The sequence below is a fragment of the Pseudorca crassidens genome, chromosome 4, assembly GCF_039906515.1.
Source record: "Pseudorca crassidens isolate mPseCra1 chromosome 4, mPseCra1.hap1, whole genome shotgun sequence".
NCBI lineage: Eukaryota > Metazoa > Chordata > Mammalia > Artiodactyla > Delphinidae > Pseudorca > Pseudorca crassidens.
The window spans coordinates 76,132,766-76,154,752 of record NC_090299.1 but is presented as its reverse complement, the minus strand read 5'-3'; the positions used below and the strand labels follow the sequence as shown (position 1 = coordinate 76,154,752).

Genomic DNA, 21,987 nt, shown 5'->3' with positions numbered 1-21,987 from the left:
AAAAAAAGATTTCTGTGTACATAAACCATAGTCAATTTTTTAAAATGTTTAAGAAATATTTTAATGTTGTTGCACAAATACTGACACCCGCAAAAAAATAATAAAGCCAGGAAGATGTATTAATAAAAGGTTTTAATTGTGGCCATAAGTCTGCGGCATTAGATTTTCTATTTTCCAATCCGAAAGACAAAACAATACGAAGCTTTAAAAAATGTGATTTCTTAACGGCAGGTAGTGCCAGCGGCGGCGCGTTGAAGAAGCCTGAAAGTTGATAAACCCTCACTCACTAGCCTATTGGGCCAAGCCACCCCAGTTAAGGTGCCCGGGGCATTTATCTCCGCTTTAAGTGGGCTCTCTGACCACAGAGCCTTCATCGCGAGAACTCACGAGATTAGACGCGGGAGGAGCTGAAGTGCGACGCTGAAAAATGACAGCTCTCAGGTAGTCCCGGGCTGTCGCTACCGTTTTACGCACATCTGGGGCCACAGAGCACGTGAGAAAAGGTGGCTCAGCCCCTTTGCCCACGCCCGCGTTTCTCATGCTGCCCGCGGGCCTCACTCGTAGGCTTCTGTGCAGCTTCCTGCGGGGATCCACTCCCACGATAGCGCGCCATGGCCTCCGGGAGACGCTCCTCGAGAGGAGATGTGCGACCAACTCCACCTCCCGGCACTCATCCGGCCTGGGATGTGGGCTTCCCCGTGGCGCGACAGCGACTGGGGATAACCAAGGAAGGGCTGACATGGAGGAGAGTTTTGTGTTCCCCGAGTACGTCCCGGATTCGGAGCCCGCAGTGACTCTCCAAGACCAGCTGCGGGAGCTGCAGCAGCGTCAGGAGGAGGAGCGACGGGTGCTGCAGCGGCAGGAGGAGCGGCGGCAGCAGAAACTACGCACCGGCCGGCGGGTGCACCCGATCGTGGGGCACCCGGACGCGACGGTGCCGCCCAGCGGCCTAAACTGTTCGGGTTGCGGGGCGGAGCTGCACTGCCAGGACCCGGGACTGCCCGGTTACCTGCCCAGCGAGAAGTTCCTCAGCGCGGCGGCGCAGGAGGACGGCGGACTGACGCAGACCGTGTGCCAGCGCTGCTGGCTGCTGGTGCATCACCGGCGCGCCCTGCACGTGCAGGTGAGTCGCGAGCAGTACCTGGAGCTAGTGACTGCCGCGCTGCGGCGGCCCGAGCCCGCCCTGGTGCTGTACATGGTGGACCTGCTTGATCTGCCCGACGCCCTGCTGCCCCACCTGCCCGCGCTGGTGGGCCCCAAGCAGCTGATCGTGCTGGGAAACAAGGTGGACCTGCTGCCCCAGGATACTCCCGGCTACCGACAGCGGCTCCGGGAGCGACTGTGGGACGACTGTACCCGCGCCGGGCTCCTGCCGCCCCCTGGCTACCGAAGGCCACAACACCCCAGCGGGGACCGGCCACGGGATGGGGAGAATGCGAATCTTTCGCCCAGGTCCCGCACGGTGCTCAGAGACGTGCGGCTCATCAGCGCCAAGACTGGCTATGGAGTCGAAGAGTTGATCTCCGCGCTCCAGCGTTCCTGGCGCTACCGCGGCGACGTCTACCTGGTTGGCGCCACCAACGCTGGCAAGTCCACTCTCTTCAACACGCTCCTGGAGTCCGATTACTGCATCGCCAAGGGCGCTGAGGCTATCGACAGAGCCACCATCTCCTCTTGGCCTGGTGAGCCTTAGGATGCCCGTCCCCTTCGTATTTTTTTAAAATATTTATTTGGTTGTGCCTGGTCTTGAGGTAGGCAGGCTCCTTAGTTGCAGCACTTGGGCTCCTTAGTTGCGGCAGGCTGGCTTCTTAGTTGTGGCATGCACGTGGGATCTAGTTCCCTGACCAGGGATCGAACCCAGGCCTCCTGCATTGGGAGCGTGGAGTCTTACCCACTGCATCACCAGGGAAGTACCCTCCTTCGTTTTCTGAGAAGCTGGAAGTCTGATCGTAGTTCAGGCACCTAGTCCTATATCCCTCCTTAATGTACACCAGGGGCCGGCTGGAGGCTTCCTTTAAAAATTCTCTTACCTACTTCGGTCACATTTCTCTTTTGTGTCAGTTTAATGCTTGGAAATTCAGTACATGTTTTAGTAACTTTCCAATAGAAATAATTAGAGTACTTCTAGGTACCAGTCACTGTTCTAGGCACTGTAGATGAACCAGGGGACAAAGCAGTGTCTGCTCTCTTGGAGGTTTCCCTTGTAACTTTAGTTCTTTGTATATTTCTCCAGAAAGTCCTTTTACTTTCTAAACCTCCCTCCACCCTTCAGTCTCACTCTTCATATCTTGAGTTTAGTCAGGAGAGTACTATACAGATTTAACATTTGAATAATTCACTAATGCAATATATGTGGCTTTGTTGCAAAGAAATATCAACTTTGTGACTTTAAGAAACGTCTGTAGTAATTGCAAACTGGGTCCTTCTGTGACCTGTTTGTATCTAATAGTTGGCAAAGTGAACTACTTCATTTGATTCTTTGAAACCAGTGTTGAACTTTGCTTGATAAGCTGTACTTCTCTGTCAGGGACACTGGTTGACTTATACACAGAAGTGCTTTTATACCGGTTAGGAGTATGCAGAAGATGTAAAAGATCAGGCCTGTAGATTTGGCATTCAAATCCTGGTTGAGCTTGTGGGCCAATCTCTGAACCTATTGCCTCATCTGTAAAGTAAGAATAATTTTGTGGAGGGTTGTCATGAAAGTTAAGAGAAATAATCACAGTATCCAAGACAGTGTAGATCCTCATACATGTTTTATTCCATTTTCTTGTACAACGTTTATGAGAATATATGTCTTCTTTGGTATTTCAGGTACTACATTAAACCTTCTGAAGTTTCCTATTTGTAACCCAACTCCTTACAGAATGTTTCAAAGGCAAAAAAGGCTTAAAAAAGATGCAACGGAAGCAGAAGAAGATCTTAGTCAGCAAGAACAAAATAAACTTAATCTCTTGAAAAAGCATGGTTACGTAGTAGGTAAGCATCTTCTGTAGGAAAACTCTTCCTTAGGTCTATGCTAAAATTTTCTGTAGAACAACCTGAAATAGAGCTCTCTGGAGCTAGCCAGTTTTTGTGGGGAGAGACACTTCCTCTTTCTGGAACATAGAGGCCTTTTAGAGGCAAGGCTACTGTTTGGAAACCCAGAATTCATTGTGTTGGGAAAATTGAGACAGTAGATACTTGGAGAAATCCAGGAAAGGAAATGCAAATAACTGCCTCTCTGGCCATTGTCAGCAACAAGCATTTTCACTAAGATACCAGCCCCCTGTACAAGTTGTTGACCTGCAGCAGGTTTAAACTGGATTGTCCCCCTTTCCTTGGTATCTCTTTACAACCTTTCTTTACTAAAAACAGTTTGATTCCCAAAACTCTCCCCCTTTGCCCAGTGTGCACAGCCAGCCACACATACTTGATCAATGCAAGAGTCCGACTCCCACTGCATTTAGAAATAAAGCAAAAGTATCATTGTGGTCTCACTTCCTTCCAAACACCATTGTTAGTCCTAGTAACTTCTACGAGGCAAACTTAAGAACTACCTGTCTCAAGTCAAAAGCTTTAAAGGAGTGACTACTAACTTCAGTATAACTTGTTCTAGGAAGAGTTGGAAGAACATTCTTGTATTCAGAAGAACAGAAGAATAAAGCTGCCTTTGAGTTTGATGCCGATTCACTTGCCTTTGACATGGGAAATGAACCTGTTATGGTTGCAGATAAATCCACCAAACGAGTAGAATTGACCCCGCAAGATGTGAAAGATGCCCACTGGTTTTATGACACCCCTGGAATTACAAAAGAAAATTGTGTAGGTATTTAATGTCTTTTAGAAACATTAACTTTCAATTGCAAGAGTAGTGTCTTAATTGGCAGAAAAAGAGGTATCCTTTCATTTTAGACTCAGTTCTGATTCATGCATAGAAGCGTTTCAGGGATGAATCTATATGCCATCAAGTACTGTATGCCATTTGGTAGACGTCACTGCTAACTACCTACTTCTATCCTTGTGGTTGTTACCTTAGTTAGGAAGACATTTACAGAATCCTAGATTTTGAGGTTGGAAGAAATCATAAATATCACTGCAGTCCAGCCACCTGTTCCATGCTTGAGTTCCCTCTATAACATGTTCACCAGAAGGTGCATCCACCTTGAATTGAAGTAAGGAGTGACTCACCATCAGCTGAAGCAGTGTCACCTCACCTCCCAAGGTAACCCTGCTCTTTATATTGAGCCGAGCAGTGTCCCTGTAATTTGTACCTATTGTTCCCCAAAGGTGTATAGAACAAATATAATGTCTAGTTCCCTTTGCCAGACATTGAAATGTTTTAGAGTGTAATATCCTCTCTCTTCCTCACTCTACCCTTTTCTTCTCTTTCATTAGTTCAGCCAACAAACATGGAGCACTTACTGTGCTGACATAATCCAGATGGTTTGTCTTCATTTCCTATAGCTATTCTGAGAACAGGCTATGAACAAAGGACCCTTTCCAGAACGAATTCTAATTTGTTTTTGTTCCTGAAAGTATGACACAAAGAACTAACTTTCTTATGTAAGTGCCCTCAGATGAACCTAATTTAGAATAGGATCAACTCTACCTATCTTGCCCTTGTATATCTTTTTAGTCCAGTTGCAGGATCTCCCGGGCAACTTTTATTTTATCTTAAATTCAGCCTATATCCTACATATTTGTTATATCTCAGAACCTTTTATTCATTTGCAGTTTTTTTGGTTTTTTTTGTTTTTTAAATTTATTTACTTAATTTATTTTTGGCTGGGCTGGGTCCTCATTGCTGCATGTGGGCTTTCTCTAGTTGTGGCAAGCAGGGGCTACTCTTCGTTGTGGTGTGTGGGCTTCTCATTGCGGTGGCTTCTCTTGCTGCGGAGCACGGGCTCTAGGCACGCGGGCTTCAGTAGTTGTGGCACACGGGCTTAGTTGCTCCACAGCAGGTGGGATCTTCCCGGACCAGGGCTTGAACCTGTGTCCCCTGCGTTGGCAGGTGGATTCTTAACCACTGTGCCACCAGAGAAGCCCTCATTTGCAGTTTTGATCATTATCCAAGTCACTGACTGAATCAAGTGTGTATCCAGGATACTGCCTTTCAACAGATCCACTAATCAGCTTCCTTTGAATATGGTTAGTGACCAGGTTCTAATTCACCTAGTTATCTCTGTATATCCCTATGAAACAACATTAGATTCTTAGATACTTTTCCTTCCTTTGCCTCATCAGAATCACTTGTTTCCTTCTCAGAATTTGATGTACCTTTTAACTTTTTTTTTCTCTCTCCTAGAATAATTGTGTCCAGTTTTTACTTCCTTAGCAATCCAGAACTTCAGAGTAACTGTAGTGCTTCCTAGTAATGTTCTTTAACTTTAACTTCAACTTTAACTTTAACTGTTCTTTAACTTTAACTTCACCAACTCATTCTTCAGTTTTAGGCTCAGTTAGGTCAGAGATAGCAGTTACTTCAGTCATGTATATCCTCTTGTCAATTAGTCAGAAAGGCAAGACTTTGCTAACTCGCAAATTCAGATTTGCTAATTTGCAGTGAGACCCTCAAGTTTTTAGATATAAGAGTTCTCTCAGGCAGTTTGATTTTCTGTCGTTTATTGATATATTTAATGCCTTGAACCAGTGTTTCCCAAACTGAACCAAGGAACTCTATTGTGAAGTATTAGGGTCTCTGCTAAAAGGGTTAAAATATTTCTTTACTGCACGTGGCTTTTAATGTGCTTTTTCAAGCACAAATACTCACAGCCCCCTTACATATTCTCTTGTGAGTCTCCCTAGATAGCACATATTTTGTTATCTCCTTGTTATTTTTCTTAAGAAGCAAGTTCACAAAAGACTTCTGGCCATTTTTTTACTTTCTCAAAAATTTTTAAATCAGATTTTGATTCCCTAAGTCTTACAAGAATCTTGTACCGCCTGGCTTTTCTTTTCCATTTTCTCTAGTCTATTTAGGAACTCTTCATCCTTAGAAGCCACAGGATTCATAACTTTCTCTCATTTTTTTGCTGAGTATTTGGAGGAAATAAGGAAACCAAAGACTGGAATTTAGAAAAGCTTCTTCAAGCTCTTTGCCTGCTCCAAGAACGGGGTGATCATTTTCATTTAATGCATGCATAGCTGCCACTAGGACAGAATATAGCACGTTACCTTACCTTACCTTTATCTGAAAACTACTGCTCCCTAGAAGGCTTGACGAGGGAACATATTTTTTCTCCTGGGATTGAATCATCAGTGTTTTCAGTTCACAGCAAATTTGACAGAATTCAGAGGATGCTGCTGTTTCATATTCCTGTAAAGTTATTTTGCCATTGCTCAAGATTAAGTTGTAAAACAAGAGTAAAGCCATCTATAAATTGATTCATTTAGAAAGAATATATGAATTTTATGTGCAGAAAATTCTAAAATACATACTTTGATTTCTTGTGAAGCCTGGAATATATAATAACTTTTTATCCTACAGGTAAAGCATGATATATCAGACGTTCATTGAAAGTAATTCTCTAAAAAACCTGCCCTCTGCTTTACAGATTTTAAGTCTTCTAACAGAAAAAGAAGTAAATATTGTTTTGCCAACACATTCCATTGTTCCAAGAACTTTCGTGCTTAAACCAGGAATGGTTCTATTTTTGGGTGCCATAGGCCGCATAGATTTTCTGAAGGTAAGGAAAGTCCGTACCATTGAAAAATGACTTTAGTATTGGGATTTACTTTAAGGAAGCAGATATACAATCAAGACTAGCAAAATGTTGATAACCAGGTCATGACTATGTGGGGGTTGGTATACTATTCCTTTGTGTGTGTTTGAAAATGTCTATAGTAAAAACCTGGGATAATGAAATGGGGGGAAAAAAAGTAATAGGTCTTAAAAAACTGTATCTTCAGTAGGCAGTCGAGTGCCCCATACAGCTTGGCATTAAGCAAAGATACTTTCCCTCTCCTGTGGTATTGTCTTACATGGAAATCAGAGGTCGTACCTTTAAGTGCAGGGTTAATATGCATTAAATAAATTCCATGCTCTTTATATTCCATGATGTGTATACTTTTATAGATGTGTTTTTGGGTTTGGTATTCATTTACATAGCATCACTCAGAGATTTTAGAGCAACTATAGAATTGATCCCCGTTTTACCAAAGTGAGGAGAAAAATGGAAAATGAAACATGGATATGTCCAACAACACTAAATGCAACCTGCAAGCCATTGCCTTAGCACACTTCTTGGTTTTGTGTTTGTTCATAATTTGTTGGAAATTTAGGCTTACACACTTAAAACCTTATGTATTTCCATAGAGACCATAGAATGTTAACATTTTAAACCAAACTTTACACAGGGACGCTTAAAGCAGACAGTATTTTTTGTTTTTTATAATAGACGTTTGTTTGTTTGTTTTTTAAGTATCAACAAACCTATGGAAGGAATCATAGTTTTATGTAAATGGGTGAAATGCAGTATTCTGCCATATTTTGCCCCCCCCACCTTGTTTTTTTTGGCTGCACTGCACAGCATGCAGGGTCTTAGTTCCCCAACCAGGGATCGAACCCGTGCGCCGTGCAGTAGAAGTGCAGAGCCCTAACCAGGGGACCACCAGGGAATTCCATTTTTTTTTTTAATCATACCTTGTTATGTGCTGGTTTTGCAAGTTTTTCATTATATAAAATAAGTTCCTTCTTCCTTTCTTAAGGGAAATCAGTCAGCTTGGTTTACAGTTGTGGCTTCCAACTTCCTTCCCGTTCACATTACTTCGTTGGACAAGGCAGACACTATATATCAGAAACACGGGGGTCATATGTTACTCAAGGTAAGACAACACGCTTTGATGGTTGCATAGTTAGGTTAACACACCCTGTGATAGTCCCAGGGCCCTGCTAAAAATGCCTTTGTTGGACAGAACCATCTTTGTTACACTCTCAGCTAGCTCTCCCCTGACCTTGTTCACCTTGAGGATTTTGACTATATTTGTGAGGTGGGCTCCTATAGAAAAGGGACGTTGGATTGGACCGATCCTAGAATAGTGACAGAGCTGGGTTTTCTCTAGGTCATACTGTCCAATACGGTAGGCCCGTGTGCCTATTTAAATAAATTAATTAAAATGAAATAAACTTTAAAATTTAGTTCTTCACTTGTACTAGCCACTTTTCAACTGCCCAGCGGTCACATTATTGCAGAAAGTTGTGCTGTATACTGTGAGTGAAGAGCTCTAAGTTACAGATTTTCTCACAACTGGGTGATGCTACTGGCATCTAGTGGGTGGAAGCCAGAGATGATGCTAAACATAATGCAATGCACAAGACAGCACCTCACAACACAGAGTTATCAGGTCCAAAACGTGCATAGTGCTGAGTTGAGAAGCCCTTGTATGAGTGGAAAAGCTCTCCTCCCAGGTTCTTAATCCCAGGCACTTAGAGGTTATTGTACCTCTTCTCTCCTGCTTTACTTGCTCCTTCCTTTGACTTGTTAAGCAGTGTGTTAAAATTTCTCTGATCTTTATTTTTTTTTAATATTTATTTATTTGGCTGTGCTGGGTCTTAGTTGTGGCACTTGGGATCTTCATTGCGGCATGCATGTGGGATCTAGTCCCCTGACCAGGGATCAAACTTGGGCCCCCTGCATTGGGAGCACAGAGTCTTAACCATTGGACCACCAGGGAAGTCCCTCTCTCTAATCTTTAAAAAACAAAACTCAGTGTCCCGCTCATTCCTCCTCTTTACAATCAAGTTTACTCCTCACGTCCCATGCTCTGCAGTCCCTGTTGTGCCCTTTCTATGCCACTGAAATTGTTCCAAGTTCACCAGAGACTGAATGGGGCCTGTTTACAGATCTGTAACCAGACATGGGTACACACTGTTGGCTGGTGTGTAATGTATGACAGTTAAGATCTCTGGAGCCAGGCTGGGTCCAAATCCTGCTCTGCTCCACCACTTAACGAAGCTGTATGACTTTAGGTAAGTTTCCTTTACCTCTCTCTGTTGTACCTACACCACGAGGTTGTGGAGAAGATCAAGTGCAAGGGGACTGTTGTCACTGCTCCGTATTTGTGGTGATGAAGATTATGGGACATACCTACTGCAAAAATAGCGGGTACATCCAATGCAGAGGTGATTTACCATTAATTAATGCTCATACAACTGAAAATAAGTCAAAACACAAAATACACACCCGCCCTTCAACAAGGATAAAACCAACCTGACTTGGGAAGTAAATGCTTCTTTCTCTCTGGATTTCCTAAGAAAGCCAGAGTGAAATTAAAACTCCATCGAAATAACTGCCCTAAAGTTAATACTCCAGAGACATGTGGGATTTTCAGGGTAGGGCTCCACCCCCATGCATCTGTGTAGTCTTCAGAGTGTACTCACTGATAATTCACAAAACAACACTGAGGCTTCTCTTCCGGTGTAATACAAATGGTTTCTTGGGCTGCTCTGTGGCTCATCCTTGCCTTCTGGTTTTCTTACTCACCTCCCAAGTCAAAGGCAATCCTGCCTCCTAATTATCACTGAGTCCAGCCTCATAGTCCAAACTGTAATCTACTTTCTTTAGGCTGTTTTGATATCCTTAGGTATTTTCCCAGCTCCCAGTTTTACTGCCTTCTGCCCACCCTCACCCCATCACAGCTGTAGTTCTCAACCAGGGTTGACTCTTACCCCAAGGGAACATTTGACAAAGACTGGAGGCATTTTTGGTTTTCACAACTTGGTGGATGCTGAGTAGAGGCTGCTAAAAATTGTGCAATGCACAGGACAGCCTCCCGAGACAAAGAATTATTTGGCCCAAAAGGTCAATAGTGCTGAGGTTGAGAAACCCTGCACTACGCAGATTTTTCCAAAATACAAAGCAGGCCACAGTATTCTTTCTTGATTCTTTTCTCTTTCCTGCTTATAATTCCTTGGTAGTTCCACATTACTGAGAGAAGTCTAAACTGATAGCCTCATCACTAATGCACACACACACATAACATACTCTGCACAGTTAAACTACAGTTCTCTGAACTCATTATCCTTTTTCCAATTTCTGTGTACATGATACTAACCCAGGATACCTTCCCACTGAATAACTTTAATCTATTTTTCAAATTCTGCTCTTCATTAATGTTTTCCTTGACCAAACCACGTTCATTACTTCCTTCACAATCACAGTACTTAGTAGATGCCTCTCATCACGTTTCTTACCTTGTAATTTATTTACTTGCTGTTTCCACCTTCTGATCTCCTCGGGGGTAGGGACCATATAGAACATATTGTAATAGCTATCTTTGTGTCTTAGTGCTAAACACGGAGAGATCTGTTAATAAACAGGTAAATTATTATCCAGTTACTTCCAATTCATGGAAACACCTGTAAACATAGAAGCTGAATCTTACCCGTTATCCATGTACCCTTGAGAGGTGATGAGGCAGGGATTAATCTGTGTGTCCAGCCAGGCCTGTAAGAAATAAGGTATTTGGAAGGATGTTGCTTTAATTGCCCAAAATTATTGTGTCTAAAGCTTTATGGAGGACTGTAAAAACTGTAAGCTAATAAAGCAAGATTCTGCTGTCTGGACGTTACCACCAGTTGGATGCCCACATGGGGCCCTTGTCACTGGGATCTATAGGCTTCATCCATCACAGAGCTCCCGGGCTTTTCATTTGACCTAGAAGTGTGATTTGGGTTTTTTTCAACAGTTAAATGGTTTGAAAGGATTTTATTCTTGATACCTGTACAGTATTATCTTATCAGTGCCTTACTTAATATTAGAGTTATCAGGGGTTTAATTTGAACCTCCAAATATCTTCATCTCCTCCCAATGGAAGGTTCCAATGGGTGGAGAAGAAAGAATGGCAGGATTTCCTCCTCTTGTTGCTGAAGACATCACATTAGATGAAGGACTTGGGGAACCTGAAGCAGTGGCTGACATCAAGTTCTCCTCTGCAGGTAATTTTACACCAAGCACTTTTTTTTTCTTTTTTAATTTGGCCGCACCACGCGGCATGTGGGATCTTAGCTCCCTGACCAGCGATCGAACCCGCACCCCCTGTAATAGAAGCACGGAGTCTTATCGACTGGACCACCAGGGAGGTCCCTACACCAAGCACTTTTTAAAAGGTGAATAAAGTAGCCTTACTGACTTTTAGTATATTTTTATACAGATATGCCTTAACTGACATAAGCTGAATATTTTAAGAAATACATACTATTCATAAGATGTAACCTACTCTGAAAATAAATCTGTACCTTTTCACAAATGCATTGTATGCTTTTAAAAAATAGAGTGAAAGACAGCAGTAGCCTCCCTTGGGTTTCCATTTTGAGCTGTGTTTGGTGTTTTTAATAAGATAGTTGCTAACACCACCTGTGTTCTGCCATGTTCTTGCATAGGCTGGGTAGCAGTAACGCCACAGTTTAAGGACAAACTGCACCTCCGAGGCTACACACCTCAAGGAACAGTCCTGACGGTCCGGCGCCCACTCTTGCCACATGTAGTTAACATCAAAGGAGAGCGCATCCGGAGAAGCGTGGCCTATAAAACCAAAAAGCCTCCTGCCCTTGTGTACAATCTGCAGAAAAAGAAAAAAAGATAAATATATGAAGCTAACCTGTTCACACTGAAGATTAACGATATAGAACATACTGTATATATTGCATTGCATTAAATATTGCTATAATAAAACCTTCTGCCACCCTTTTTAAGCTACCAAGGACCGCGCCTCTTTTTAATGAATTTAGTTTGTAAACACAGGTTATTGTTTGGTAGGGTATGTATATGTGTGTATCTATGGTTCAAATATACCTAAAATGGAGTTCTGTTACACTCAGGTTTCTCCCACTACTATTTTTTGAAACCAGATGGCATTTCTAATTTGGAGTGTAGTTGAGAGAGCAGCTTAGCCGTTGGCATATGAAAAAATGGCAGAAAATCAATGTCTCCAAAATACATGGGCTGAAATGAGATAAAAGCGAGTAACTGGCTTTGCTCCACAGAGTCATCCAGGGACCCAACCAGGGGAACATGCCGCAGCTTCCATCTCTGGGTCTAAGGTGGTTGCTCAAGTTGTCATCCTTTCGCAATGGCAAAAAGAGAAGAGAGTGAAGAGCGTGCAGCTCCCCTACTGAAAAGAAGGGGGAAGTGCTGGAAGTTGCCCACATCACAGCGCCCACTGGTCAACACTTACATGGCCGCACCCGCCATGGGGAAGCTGGAGGATGTAGAGGGAAATGGGGATTTCGGACTTGTATTACTTAAGGGAAGAAAGGGAGAATGGAAACGGGAAAACAAGTAGAAGTTTCTCTTACATAATCTAAAAGGGCCTGAAAATCTTAGAAAAGAATTCATGTTATGTCTTTCTGGCATTCAGAGTTTCTTCTGCAAGGATCAGAGCACATTAACCATTTTATCAACATTTGCCTGTAAACTGTATAACATTACATCAGTCAGAAGTCTTTACCTTTCTGTATTCCTAATTGAGTAAGTGGCACTAGAGCTGTGGACAATGAACTGGCCAGTCAAGTCCCAGATCCCAATGTTGAGATAAACGCTCGTGGAGTAAGGTGGACTGAAACGCAGATCCATGAGCTTCCTATGGACTCAGGTTTAGCATGAACTTCTCAATAGTCCCATGGTCTCTGTCAACGTGTACACTCTAGCTCCCTTCTCACTAAGTAAGTCATTGTAGGATAAACGGTCAATGTTTTAAAATGCAACTTGTCAAAACTCTGTAGATCTCACTTTCATTGAGTTTCAAAGTGAATACTATTGACATCTTGGGGAAGGTAGTTCTTTATGTGCATCATTCCCAGATATGAAAGGCCAGGAGCAACTTCCCAGCCCCATCCCTCATTGTGATAGTTGAGAAGTACCCCTGACGTTTCCAGACCCACCCTCTAGAGGGCGGTAGCTTCCCAAATTGAGAAAATGATTGGTAGTCGATTTTTAGATGATTTTGGAGAGAATGAAATACTGTTAATTTTACAAGTTAAAATCGTGACCATTATATTTCTATGTACTGTTCATAGTTTGGAGCTTAGCCCTGAATCTTTAGATTAAATGAAGAAAATATGGTAAACTTGACATTTGTGGAAAAATACAGAACCCCAAAACTGATGCTGTATTTACCCTGAAAACTTATAATGTATTTTAGAGAGCAGAACATTTCTCCCTCCTTATCTTCTCCCTAGGCTTGTACACCTCTCTACTAGCAAAGATTCCATTTTTAAATGTTCATAACTTATATTCTCAGGTTTCTCTTACCTCTAAAATTCAATAGTTACATTTTGACCGAGGAGTATCTAAAAAATGTTCCAATGTACCTTGCAATGTACCAGTGCAATTTACTAAGTAAGTTTCAGTTTCTCTGGTTATATCAGTCTCTTTGGGTCATCATTTTCTCATCTATAAAATGAGGGAGTTACACTATATATTTCTCAGTCCTAACCTTTTATGATTCTCAGCAAAAACAGGCAGGAAAGCCAGGAAAGAGTGGTTACAATACCTCAGACAGAAAAAAGAAAAGGCCCTCTGAGCATAAGGCAGTGAACTGCTGCTAGAATCTGCTATTAATTTACATTCTGCCAACCTAATGCAGCCAAGGATCACTGCCGGTCTATCCAACTGATCCACAGCGGATTTGCTATAAGAAAGTTCTCTTACTGTGTTGGTTTCTAAGTCAGCTTACTGATACTTTATTTATTTATTTATTTTTTTGCGGTACGCAGGCCTCTCACTGTTGTGGCCTCTCCCGTTGCGGAGCACAGGCTCCGGACGCGCAGGCTCAGTGGCCATGGCACACGGGCCCAGCCGCTCCGCGGCACGTGGGATCTTCCCGGACCGGGGCACGAACCCGTGTCCCCTGCATCGGCAGGCGGACTCTCAACCACTGCGCCACCAGGGAAGCCCAGCTTACTGACACTTATTAATCCATTGATCTAAGTGCAAAGACTGCCCTTCCATCACTAATCATTTACACTGTGGCAGCATGCAAGAATTAGTAAAGAGTAGAAATTAATGGCAAGGTGTCAGGACAGCCCCCTCCTGTCCACAGGAGAGGCTGAAGTACCCCCATCTCTCTTCCCACCACCCCTGCCGTCACCTTTAAAACAGGAGCATTTTCTTCAAAGTTACAAAGTGAAGCTTAACACATTTTGTATTTTTAATTACCATAAACAGCAAGCCCTACCAATCATCAGGGCTTTACTGTGTAGTTCCCCAGAGTCTAAATGTGTTTATGATACTTGGGACACTTCCCATGACAACCAAGAAGTGGAGCACAAGATGCAATCCTGTGTGCTTGTGTTTCTTGATCACTCAGACGCTTTTTGCAAAATGGAAATCAAGGCTAGTTTCCTGCAGATGACTAACTTGGAGCTCCAGCTGTGCCAGACATGGCAGAGCTGTTAATCACTGAGTAGGAACCCAGCACTGAAGCTGAGGCGAGCTGTTTTGTCGATGGCCTCTGACCATTTACCCTGGCTTCCCTCCCACTTGGCTCTGTCTTGTGGAGCAACAGAATCATTTCCATTCTTTCTCAGAATGTTCCATTTTCTCTTGGCGGCTCTCCTCCTCCCCGGGGGATTGTTTTCTTTCAACTGTCAAAGAGTAGTGCTTAAACAATAAAAACAAAACTTCAGACTCATGTGAATCCAATAGATAGCACCTCTGCCTGCTCTTAATGTCTCTGTCATGTTGTCTGCCCCACTGATGCCCTGTAGTGGGTGGGAATGGCTAAAGATTAACATTTTAGGGGCTTCCCTGGTGGCGCAGTGGTTGGGAGTCCGCCTGCCAATGCAGGGGACGCGGGTTCGTGCCCCGGTCTGGGAGGATCCCACATGCCACGGAGCGGCTGGGCCCATGAGCCATGGCCGCTGAGCCTGCGCGTCCGGAGCCTGTGCTCCACAATGGGAGAGGCCGCAGCATGAGGGGCCCGCATACCGCAAAAAAAAAAAAAAGAAAGAAAATTAACGTTTTAACATCATATAGGAATGATGCCTCACTTTTCCCCTTCATGTCAAAGACCATCGATATTCTCTCATTTAGTACAGGAGTTTCATGATCTGAATATACCTAAGAGCATACTTAATATACCCATGGCTTGGAGCCCCAGGTTCCTGTTTTGCAGAAGCTTGCTTTTGCTTCTCAAACAATTCTCAGAATTTACCTTCTGGCTAATCAACCTAGTGGAAGAATTTGGTCATAATATTCTCACTGGTAGGTGCAACAGGTATGATGCTTAATCACAGTCAGTACATCTGGCCAGGAGTATTGGTAAATCTGAGAAAACTGAGGCCACACAGAGATACACGTGCTAGAGAACACATCATCAGGTAATTTTGGACATGAGAGACTGCCAAGGTCCTTTCTAACTTTTCAGTAATTCCCTGGAAAACAGCCAGCATTCAGTACAGGAATGAATGAATTAGAACGAGAGGACTTTTCTATTTGGGGTGTTGTTTTTTGCCTTCCCTGAAAAATAGCAATAGAGCAGACTTAAATTTGCTTAGTAGCACTGACACTTTTCTAGGGTTTCTTCCCGTCCTGCCTAAATGCAATACCTTAAGATAGTTGTATTTGAGACTATTCCTAGCTGCTATGATCACATGATAGCCCATATAGCTTCTTTTAATTCCTTACATTCTTATAATAATACTAGTGGCTAGCCCTTATTTAGCACATACAATGAGCCAGGCACTGTTTTAAGCATTTTATATAGGTTAACTGTATCCTTAGAACAACCCCATGTAGGAGGTATATACTATTATTACCTGTATTTAGAGATGAAGCTGAGGTAAAAGTAATTGCCCAGGGTCACACAACTAATGAGTGACAGAGCCGTGATTCAAACACAAGCTCCAGTACCCTGTGGGTTTGTTTAATTATACAGTAAAAATGACTTTTTTTTCCCCCTTTCAATGTACAGTTCTATGGATTTTTAATATACATATAGGTTCGTTTAACAACCATCATAATCAGGACAGAAAAGTTCCAACACCACCCAGGTTTTTAACCACCCAACAATACTTCCTGTATTTACTAGAATCCATTACAAATCTAAAAGCGAGAACTTTTCAACCTTAGGAGGGAAATGTGTTATCTTAGAAAAGAAAACCACTTTGAAGGCCTCCAAAGAAGGTAATGACACAATTTTCTTGTAAACTCTGTGTTGTGTTACTGACCCTTCCTAATTTCCTTTGAATCCTCCCATATACAATTCCAGCCTGAGAAGAATATTCCTAAAAACAATTCCTCAGAGCTGGTGTGTGTGTGTGTGTGCGTGTGTGTGCGTGTGTGTGCACGCGTGGTGTGCTGCACCCTTGCTGTCTTACTTCAGCAATGCTGCCCAAACCTAAACAAGTGTCCCACTGTGATTTCCATGCTGTCTTACCATCTCAGGCAGCTTTAAAACGAAAGTGCTTTCATAGCTGGCTGGGAATCTTTTCACATTGCTAGTGAGCTTTGCCAAGTACCACGGACAGATCACAGCATGAGTGGAGATCCTAACCCACAATCCTGATTAAGAAAATAGGAGGGCTTCCCCGGTGGTGCAGTGGTTAGGAGTCCGCCTGCCGATGCAGGGGATACGAGTTCGTGCCCCGGTCCGGGAAGATCCCACATGCCGCAGAGCGGCTGGGCCCGTGAGCCATGGCCGCTGAGCCTGTGCGTCCGGAGCCTGTGCTCCGCAACGGGAGAGGCCACAACAGTGAGAGGCCCGCGTACCGCAAAAAAAAAAAAAAAAAAAGAAAAGAAAATAGGAAATTACATACACAGGAAATTTGGAATGCAAACATCCAAAGAATTAGATCACTAAACTATCCTAAAATAGAAACCTATTTAAAATTCTGATCCTATTAGTGACATAGGAGAACTGGTGGTCCGTATTTATTCACAAAACCAATAGCTTCAAAAACAAAATTTGGCCCTGAACTTAAGTGACCTTGTCTTTTGTACTTGTGTAGCACTCATCCTGTTTCCTGTTCCTTTTCACATCTTACTTTCACTAAAAGGGGATCCTGGTTGCCCACTTAAAGGCTTTTTATTAATCTCCAGTTTTCCTCAGCATTTAACATCTGGCCTAAAAAGATTTTTTTCCTGTCTTTGACTTTAAACTATGGTTAAATATTCAACAGGAATGAAAATTAGAAAAATGGGGACGACTGTCCCTTAAAATATCGGATGAAAGATGTATTTTATTGAAGGACTAGCTAAAAAAATTTGTTTTTCACTGGACAACTAAGGCTATTACATAAAGTAATTCTGAGGAATGTGTTGAAGATTTGCAACACAGGGACTTGGCTAAGACTGTTCAATAAAAGAAAACAATGCTTAGCAGTCCCACTAACCCACCAACTCTACCATTCAGCGTGGCTTCAGTAACTTCTAGGTACAGTTACTCATTTGTCAATTGGAAACGCTTCTTTTTTAACCAGATTGAGGGCATAATTAGGTTTGTATCCACATATGTTGCTGAGCAGCTAATCACCCCAAAACTTAGTGACTTGAAACAGCTTCTATTTGGCTCTTTAGTTGGGCAGTTTAATCTGGGCTCTGCTCAGTGTTTCTTCTGCTCTATGGGGACATGCATTTACAGACCTCAGTCCATGTCAGAAGCTTCAGCTGCGATGGCTGTAATAGGTGAGAAACCTGGACCTTTTTCCATGGGTCCCTCTCTCTACCTAGAATATCATCCTAAAGTAGGCTAGTTCAGGCTTGTTCACAAGGTCATCATGTTCCGAAAAAGCATGAGAGTAGAAGCTGCAAGGCCTCTGGAGGCTGAAGCTCAGAAATCACGCAATGTCACTCTTCTGCATTCTATTGGTCAAAGCAAGTCGCAATGGCAGCACAGACTCAAGCTGACTGGAAGGGCTGCAAAGAATCTGTGGCCACTTTCATCCACCACAAGGTTTCAGCATGTTCATCACCTTGAGGAAAATGCAGTATAACATGCTATATATTCTAACCTATGTGAAGAGAATCCATTGTAAATTTATCAAGTAAGAAATCTGATGCTAACTTAAATTTACCTCAGGAGTCAGATACATAGAGCAGCTACGTGACTGAGAAAAGGAGGGAACACAAGGCTGTAGGATTTTGATTTCATCATAAATCTTTTAGGAATAGTTTGTTTTTTTTTTTAACTGTGGGTGTATTACTTTCCTAAATTTAAGATGACCAAAAACTCCATTCAGATGCAAATCTAAGCTATCTCCACTCCCCTACCACATAAATGATGAATGTTAAATGAACACGTTATCCATCATTTTGTTATTATAAGCAACACTAAATTAAACATCCCGAATATATACATCTTGTGTTAAAACAAACAAAAAAAAACTTGAACATATAGAGTGCAAGACATGATTACTATTAGCAAATCTGAAAGTTCTACCTTTTTTTTGAAATTTATTTTTGGCTGTGTTGGTTCTTCGTTGCTTGCATGCAGGCTTTTTAGTTGCAGCAAGTGGGCGTTATTCTTCTTTGCAGTGCGCAGGCCTCTCATTGCAGTGGCTTCTCTTGTTGCGGAACATGGGCTCTAGGCGTGTGGGTTTCAGTAGTTGTGGCTCACGGGCTCTAGCTTGTGGCACACGGGCTTAGTTGCTCCACGGCATGTAGGATCTTGCTGGACCAGGGCTCGAACCCGTGTCCCCCGCATTGGCAGGCGGATTCTTAACCACTGCTCCACCAGGGAAGCCCTGAAAGAAGTTCTATCTTAAGAACACAAGCATAAACATAACTTGTAAGGCTGTAAGATATTATGGGTTCCCTGAATCACTCACTTCACATGGCGTCCACTCTCAAAGTACTTCCAAAGTGTCAACCAATTTTGGCAATAATTAAAGTGATAAAACCAGATATATCCATACAATAAAACATGATGCGATAGTTGTAGAGAATGAAAATAGTCCTAAATACTGACTAAAGATCTCCAAATTCTACTCATTGCAGAGTATCAATAATCTCAGTTATGTAAAATGCATAGAAATCAAGCATTTAACATGCATACATATATGGAGGTAAAGAGTTAATATTAACCATTAATAGTATTTAATTCTCAAGAAACAAATGGGAGTAAGAAGACTAGTAGGAAGAGAGCTAGTCAAGATAGATTTTAACGTGTTTGAGTTTTATAAGTATGCAGTTGTACGTGCATTATGTGATCTTTAAAAAGTAATTAGAGCACAAAAAAAAAATGAAATGAAAGGTGTGGTATTTCAAAATCAATATAAGAATTAGGATTCTGTTCTCTAAAATTGCCCCTTCTGGTGGTAGAATCTTGACCACTGGTAAATTTCCACAACTTAATCCTTAAGGCATTCCATCAAGCTTTCATAAATTTTATAGCACTGTTACAAGATAAGCAGAGAGAAATGTGATAAATCTGAGTTTCAGTCGTTCAGTGTAATAGTCTCACGAGAGTCTCATTTAGGAAGCCTGAAAGGGCACCCTCCCCCAACCGCACAGGATGAACGGGGGTAAACAAATGACTGTGAGATAACACAGAAACAAGAACCTGGGTCTATGGGGAAAGGGGAAAGAAAGCTCTTTTTGATAGAGAATGTCAGTTACCATAAAAGATATAATTGACTCAAGCAAAAAATCAATATACGCTAAAATCACTGGGTTTGTTGAAGATAATTTCGCTATATCATCCCACAGAATGTTAATTACAAAGGGAAATAAATAATAACTTAGTGGAGAAATCTGGTAGACAACACATTAACCAAATAGTAAAAATTAACACAACCAATAACGGCATCATGTGTCTTCTGACGTAATGCACCAGTACTTACTATTCCTGCCAAGATGCATAACCTGAATTGAGGCATGAAGAAGCAATCAGAATAATCCAAATTAAGGAGCATTCTTTAAACAGCTTCCAACTCTTCATGCTGTGAAGGACGAATGCTAAGGAGTTATTCCAAATTAAAGGAAACTGAAGAGATGTGACAACTAAATACAACGAGGGATTAGGAACAGGGAGATTGTTAAAGATTAGTATTAAGCGATTTGGCACAATCTGAACTACACCAATCTTTAAAGTCCTGAATTTGATTTTTACAGTATGATTGTACAAGAGAATGCCCTTATCCTTAGGAGATACAAACTGAAGTATTCAGAGATGAAGGGGTATGCCTACAACTTAATTTCTGGGGGTCCACCACATAAGACACACATAATATACAGAAGGCAAAATGTGAGTGGTGGATCCAAATAATGGGTACACAAGATTTCAGGGTACCACTGCTCCAACTTCTCTGTAAGTTTAAACATTTCTGTTTCTTAAAGTCGCTTTCTCAAGACTTGCTATTTCCTGCTACTTGAGTGACCTCTCCTCCTTGCCTTGCTAATGCATCCAGACAATACCGACGTCTATGAACCAAGATTTCTGCATTACCAGAATTTTTAAGTTACAGTAAAACGACCATTGTATATTAATTAGTTGAAATTAAGGAGAAGCACACACACAGAAAAACACCACAAACACAATCCTTGGCCTGGGCAATCAACTATTTGCCCTTCTAAGGGCCAGATATTGTTTTAGGTACTTGAGTAAAGCAGTGAATACAAAAGCATTCTGACTCTAGCGGAGATTACAATATCATCTGACACAAAAACCCACATACTACTTTAACATTAAAAGCTATTTTGCAAGACATGGAAGAGAAGCAGGTGGCTTATACAACTTAATCAATGCCAAACAGAGGAAGCACTTTATATATCTAAGGATACTTACTTGCTTTGTTATCTAGTGGAAAAGGTCTTAATACGAAAACTACATGCCAAGCACTAGGCTAAGTGCTTAATAAGCACTTAACACTCGGGAATTCCCTGGCGGTCCAGTGGTTCGCACTCGGTGCTTCCAATGCCATTGCCCAGGTTCAATCTCTGATCGGGGAACTAAGATCCCATAAGCCATGCAGCAGAGACAAAAAAAATATTTAAAAAACCAACAAAAGCATTTAACACTCAAAAGCCACTCTATGGATGGAAGTACGATATGCCCCCATTTTCTGGATGAAGAAACAGGTTCAGTAAAGTTAAAAATGATTTGCCCAACTACAGTAGTAAGAGGCCCATCGTGAACCAGCTCTAATTGCAAGGCCAACCAAGCACTTAGTACAGCAAGCATCAAAATCCTTTAAAAAGGCATTTTGTGACACTGAAACTTCCCGATTACCAGAGATCAGTACATTATCCTTAGCATCTTCACCAACCTGCCCTTATGGAGCTGAAGATGAGACCTCTGAAGTACTCTTGGAGGGGAGCTCATACTACCGTACCGTTAACTCTGCCTACAAACTAGGGTCAAGCCCTTAGTGAGACATGAGCAGAATACAAGTATGGCCAAAGGGTAAACGTAAAATGGATGACTGAGAAAGGAGTAGCAAAGGACTGGAGAAACACACTTGTAACCAAACACACTTGTAACTTGAGGGTAACAAACCAAGTCACACATCAATAACATTTATATATTCGTGATAAATTCCCCATATATCCTTAGTTAGGCAGAAATTTTCATACTTCTTGTTATTGATTCCACCATGCCAATAAAATAAATGGTGGAAATTCATTTTGCTTTTCGCTGATAAAGTCTTGCAGGAGGGGAAAGAGGGTGAATCACTCATCAATTCAACAAAAAATATGCGTTCTTTCCTGACTCACAATCTTCTAGGTCACCTGCTGCATCAGGACAGAATGCAATCCAGTTGTTCTGATGTTTCTCCAACTCACTCTCCCTTTTCTCTCAAGTCCAAAAATACCTAAGCCTTCAACATAAAGCACAACTGTTTATTTCCATTAACAAAGGAAGCAGAACCTTACTACAATATGGCTTATCACTTTCCCTTGGATTTCACTTTCATCTCAGACTTCCACTAGTAGAGTAAAATCCTTAAAATACTGCCCTAGCATTCAGTGAACACTCAATGTAACTTAATCTTATTTTCCCTTCAATGCATCTTTTTCCAATTATGCGTGAAAATTTACTGATACCAGGCCTGCTACTGAGAATGGA

General features: G+C 42.1%; 1 protein-coding gene and 1 long non-coding RNA gene across 3 annotated transcripts; one reads left to right on the top strand and one right to left on the bottom strand.

The window, feature by feature from the left end:
* Positions 1–112: 112 nt before the first annotated feature.
* LOC137223748 (nitric oxide-associated protein 1) lies at positions 113–13,342 on the top strand. Of its 2 annotated transcripts, none has more exons than XM_067736125.1 (7): positions 113–1,682; positions 2,815–2,979; positions 3,599–3,804; positions 6,537–6,668; positions 7,690–7,806; positions 10,798–10,918; positions 11,966–13,342. In XM_067736125.1, exons 1-7 carry the CDS (start codon positions 539–541, stop codon positions 12,019–12,021), a joined length of 1,941 nt encoding a protein of 646 aa, XP_067592226.1. In that variant the 5' UTR covers positions 113–538; the 3' UTR covers positions 12,022–13,342. The 2 variants fall into 2 exon arrangements, with proteins under 2 accessions (XP_067592226.1, XP_067592225.1); XM_067736124.1 differs by lacking the exon at positions 11,966–13,342 and adding an exon at positions 11,363–11,678 and having other exon boundaries at positions 118–1,682.
* LOC137223756 (uncharacterized) lies at positions 3,645–10,801 on the bottom strand. The gene is made up of 3 exons (XR_010943052.1): positions 7,625–10,801; positions 6,167–6,298; positions 3,645–3,781 (listed from the first exon to the last, which is right to left on the bottom strand). It is a non-coding gene; the product is annotated as an uncharacterized lncRNA (long non-coding RNA).
* Positions 13,343–21,987: the final 8,645 nt, after the last annotated feature.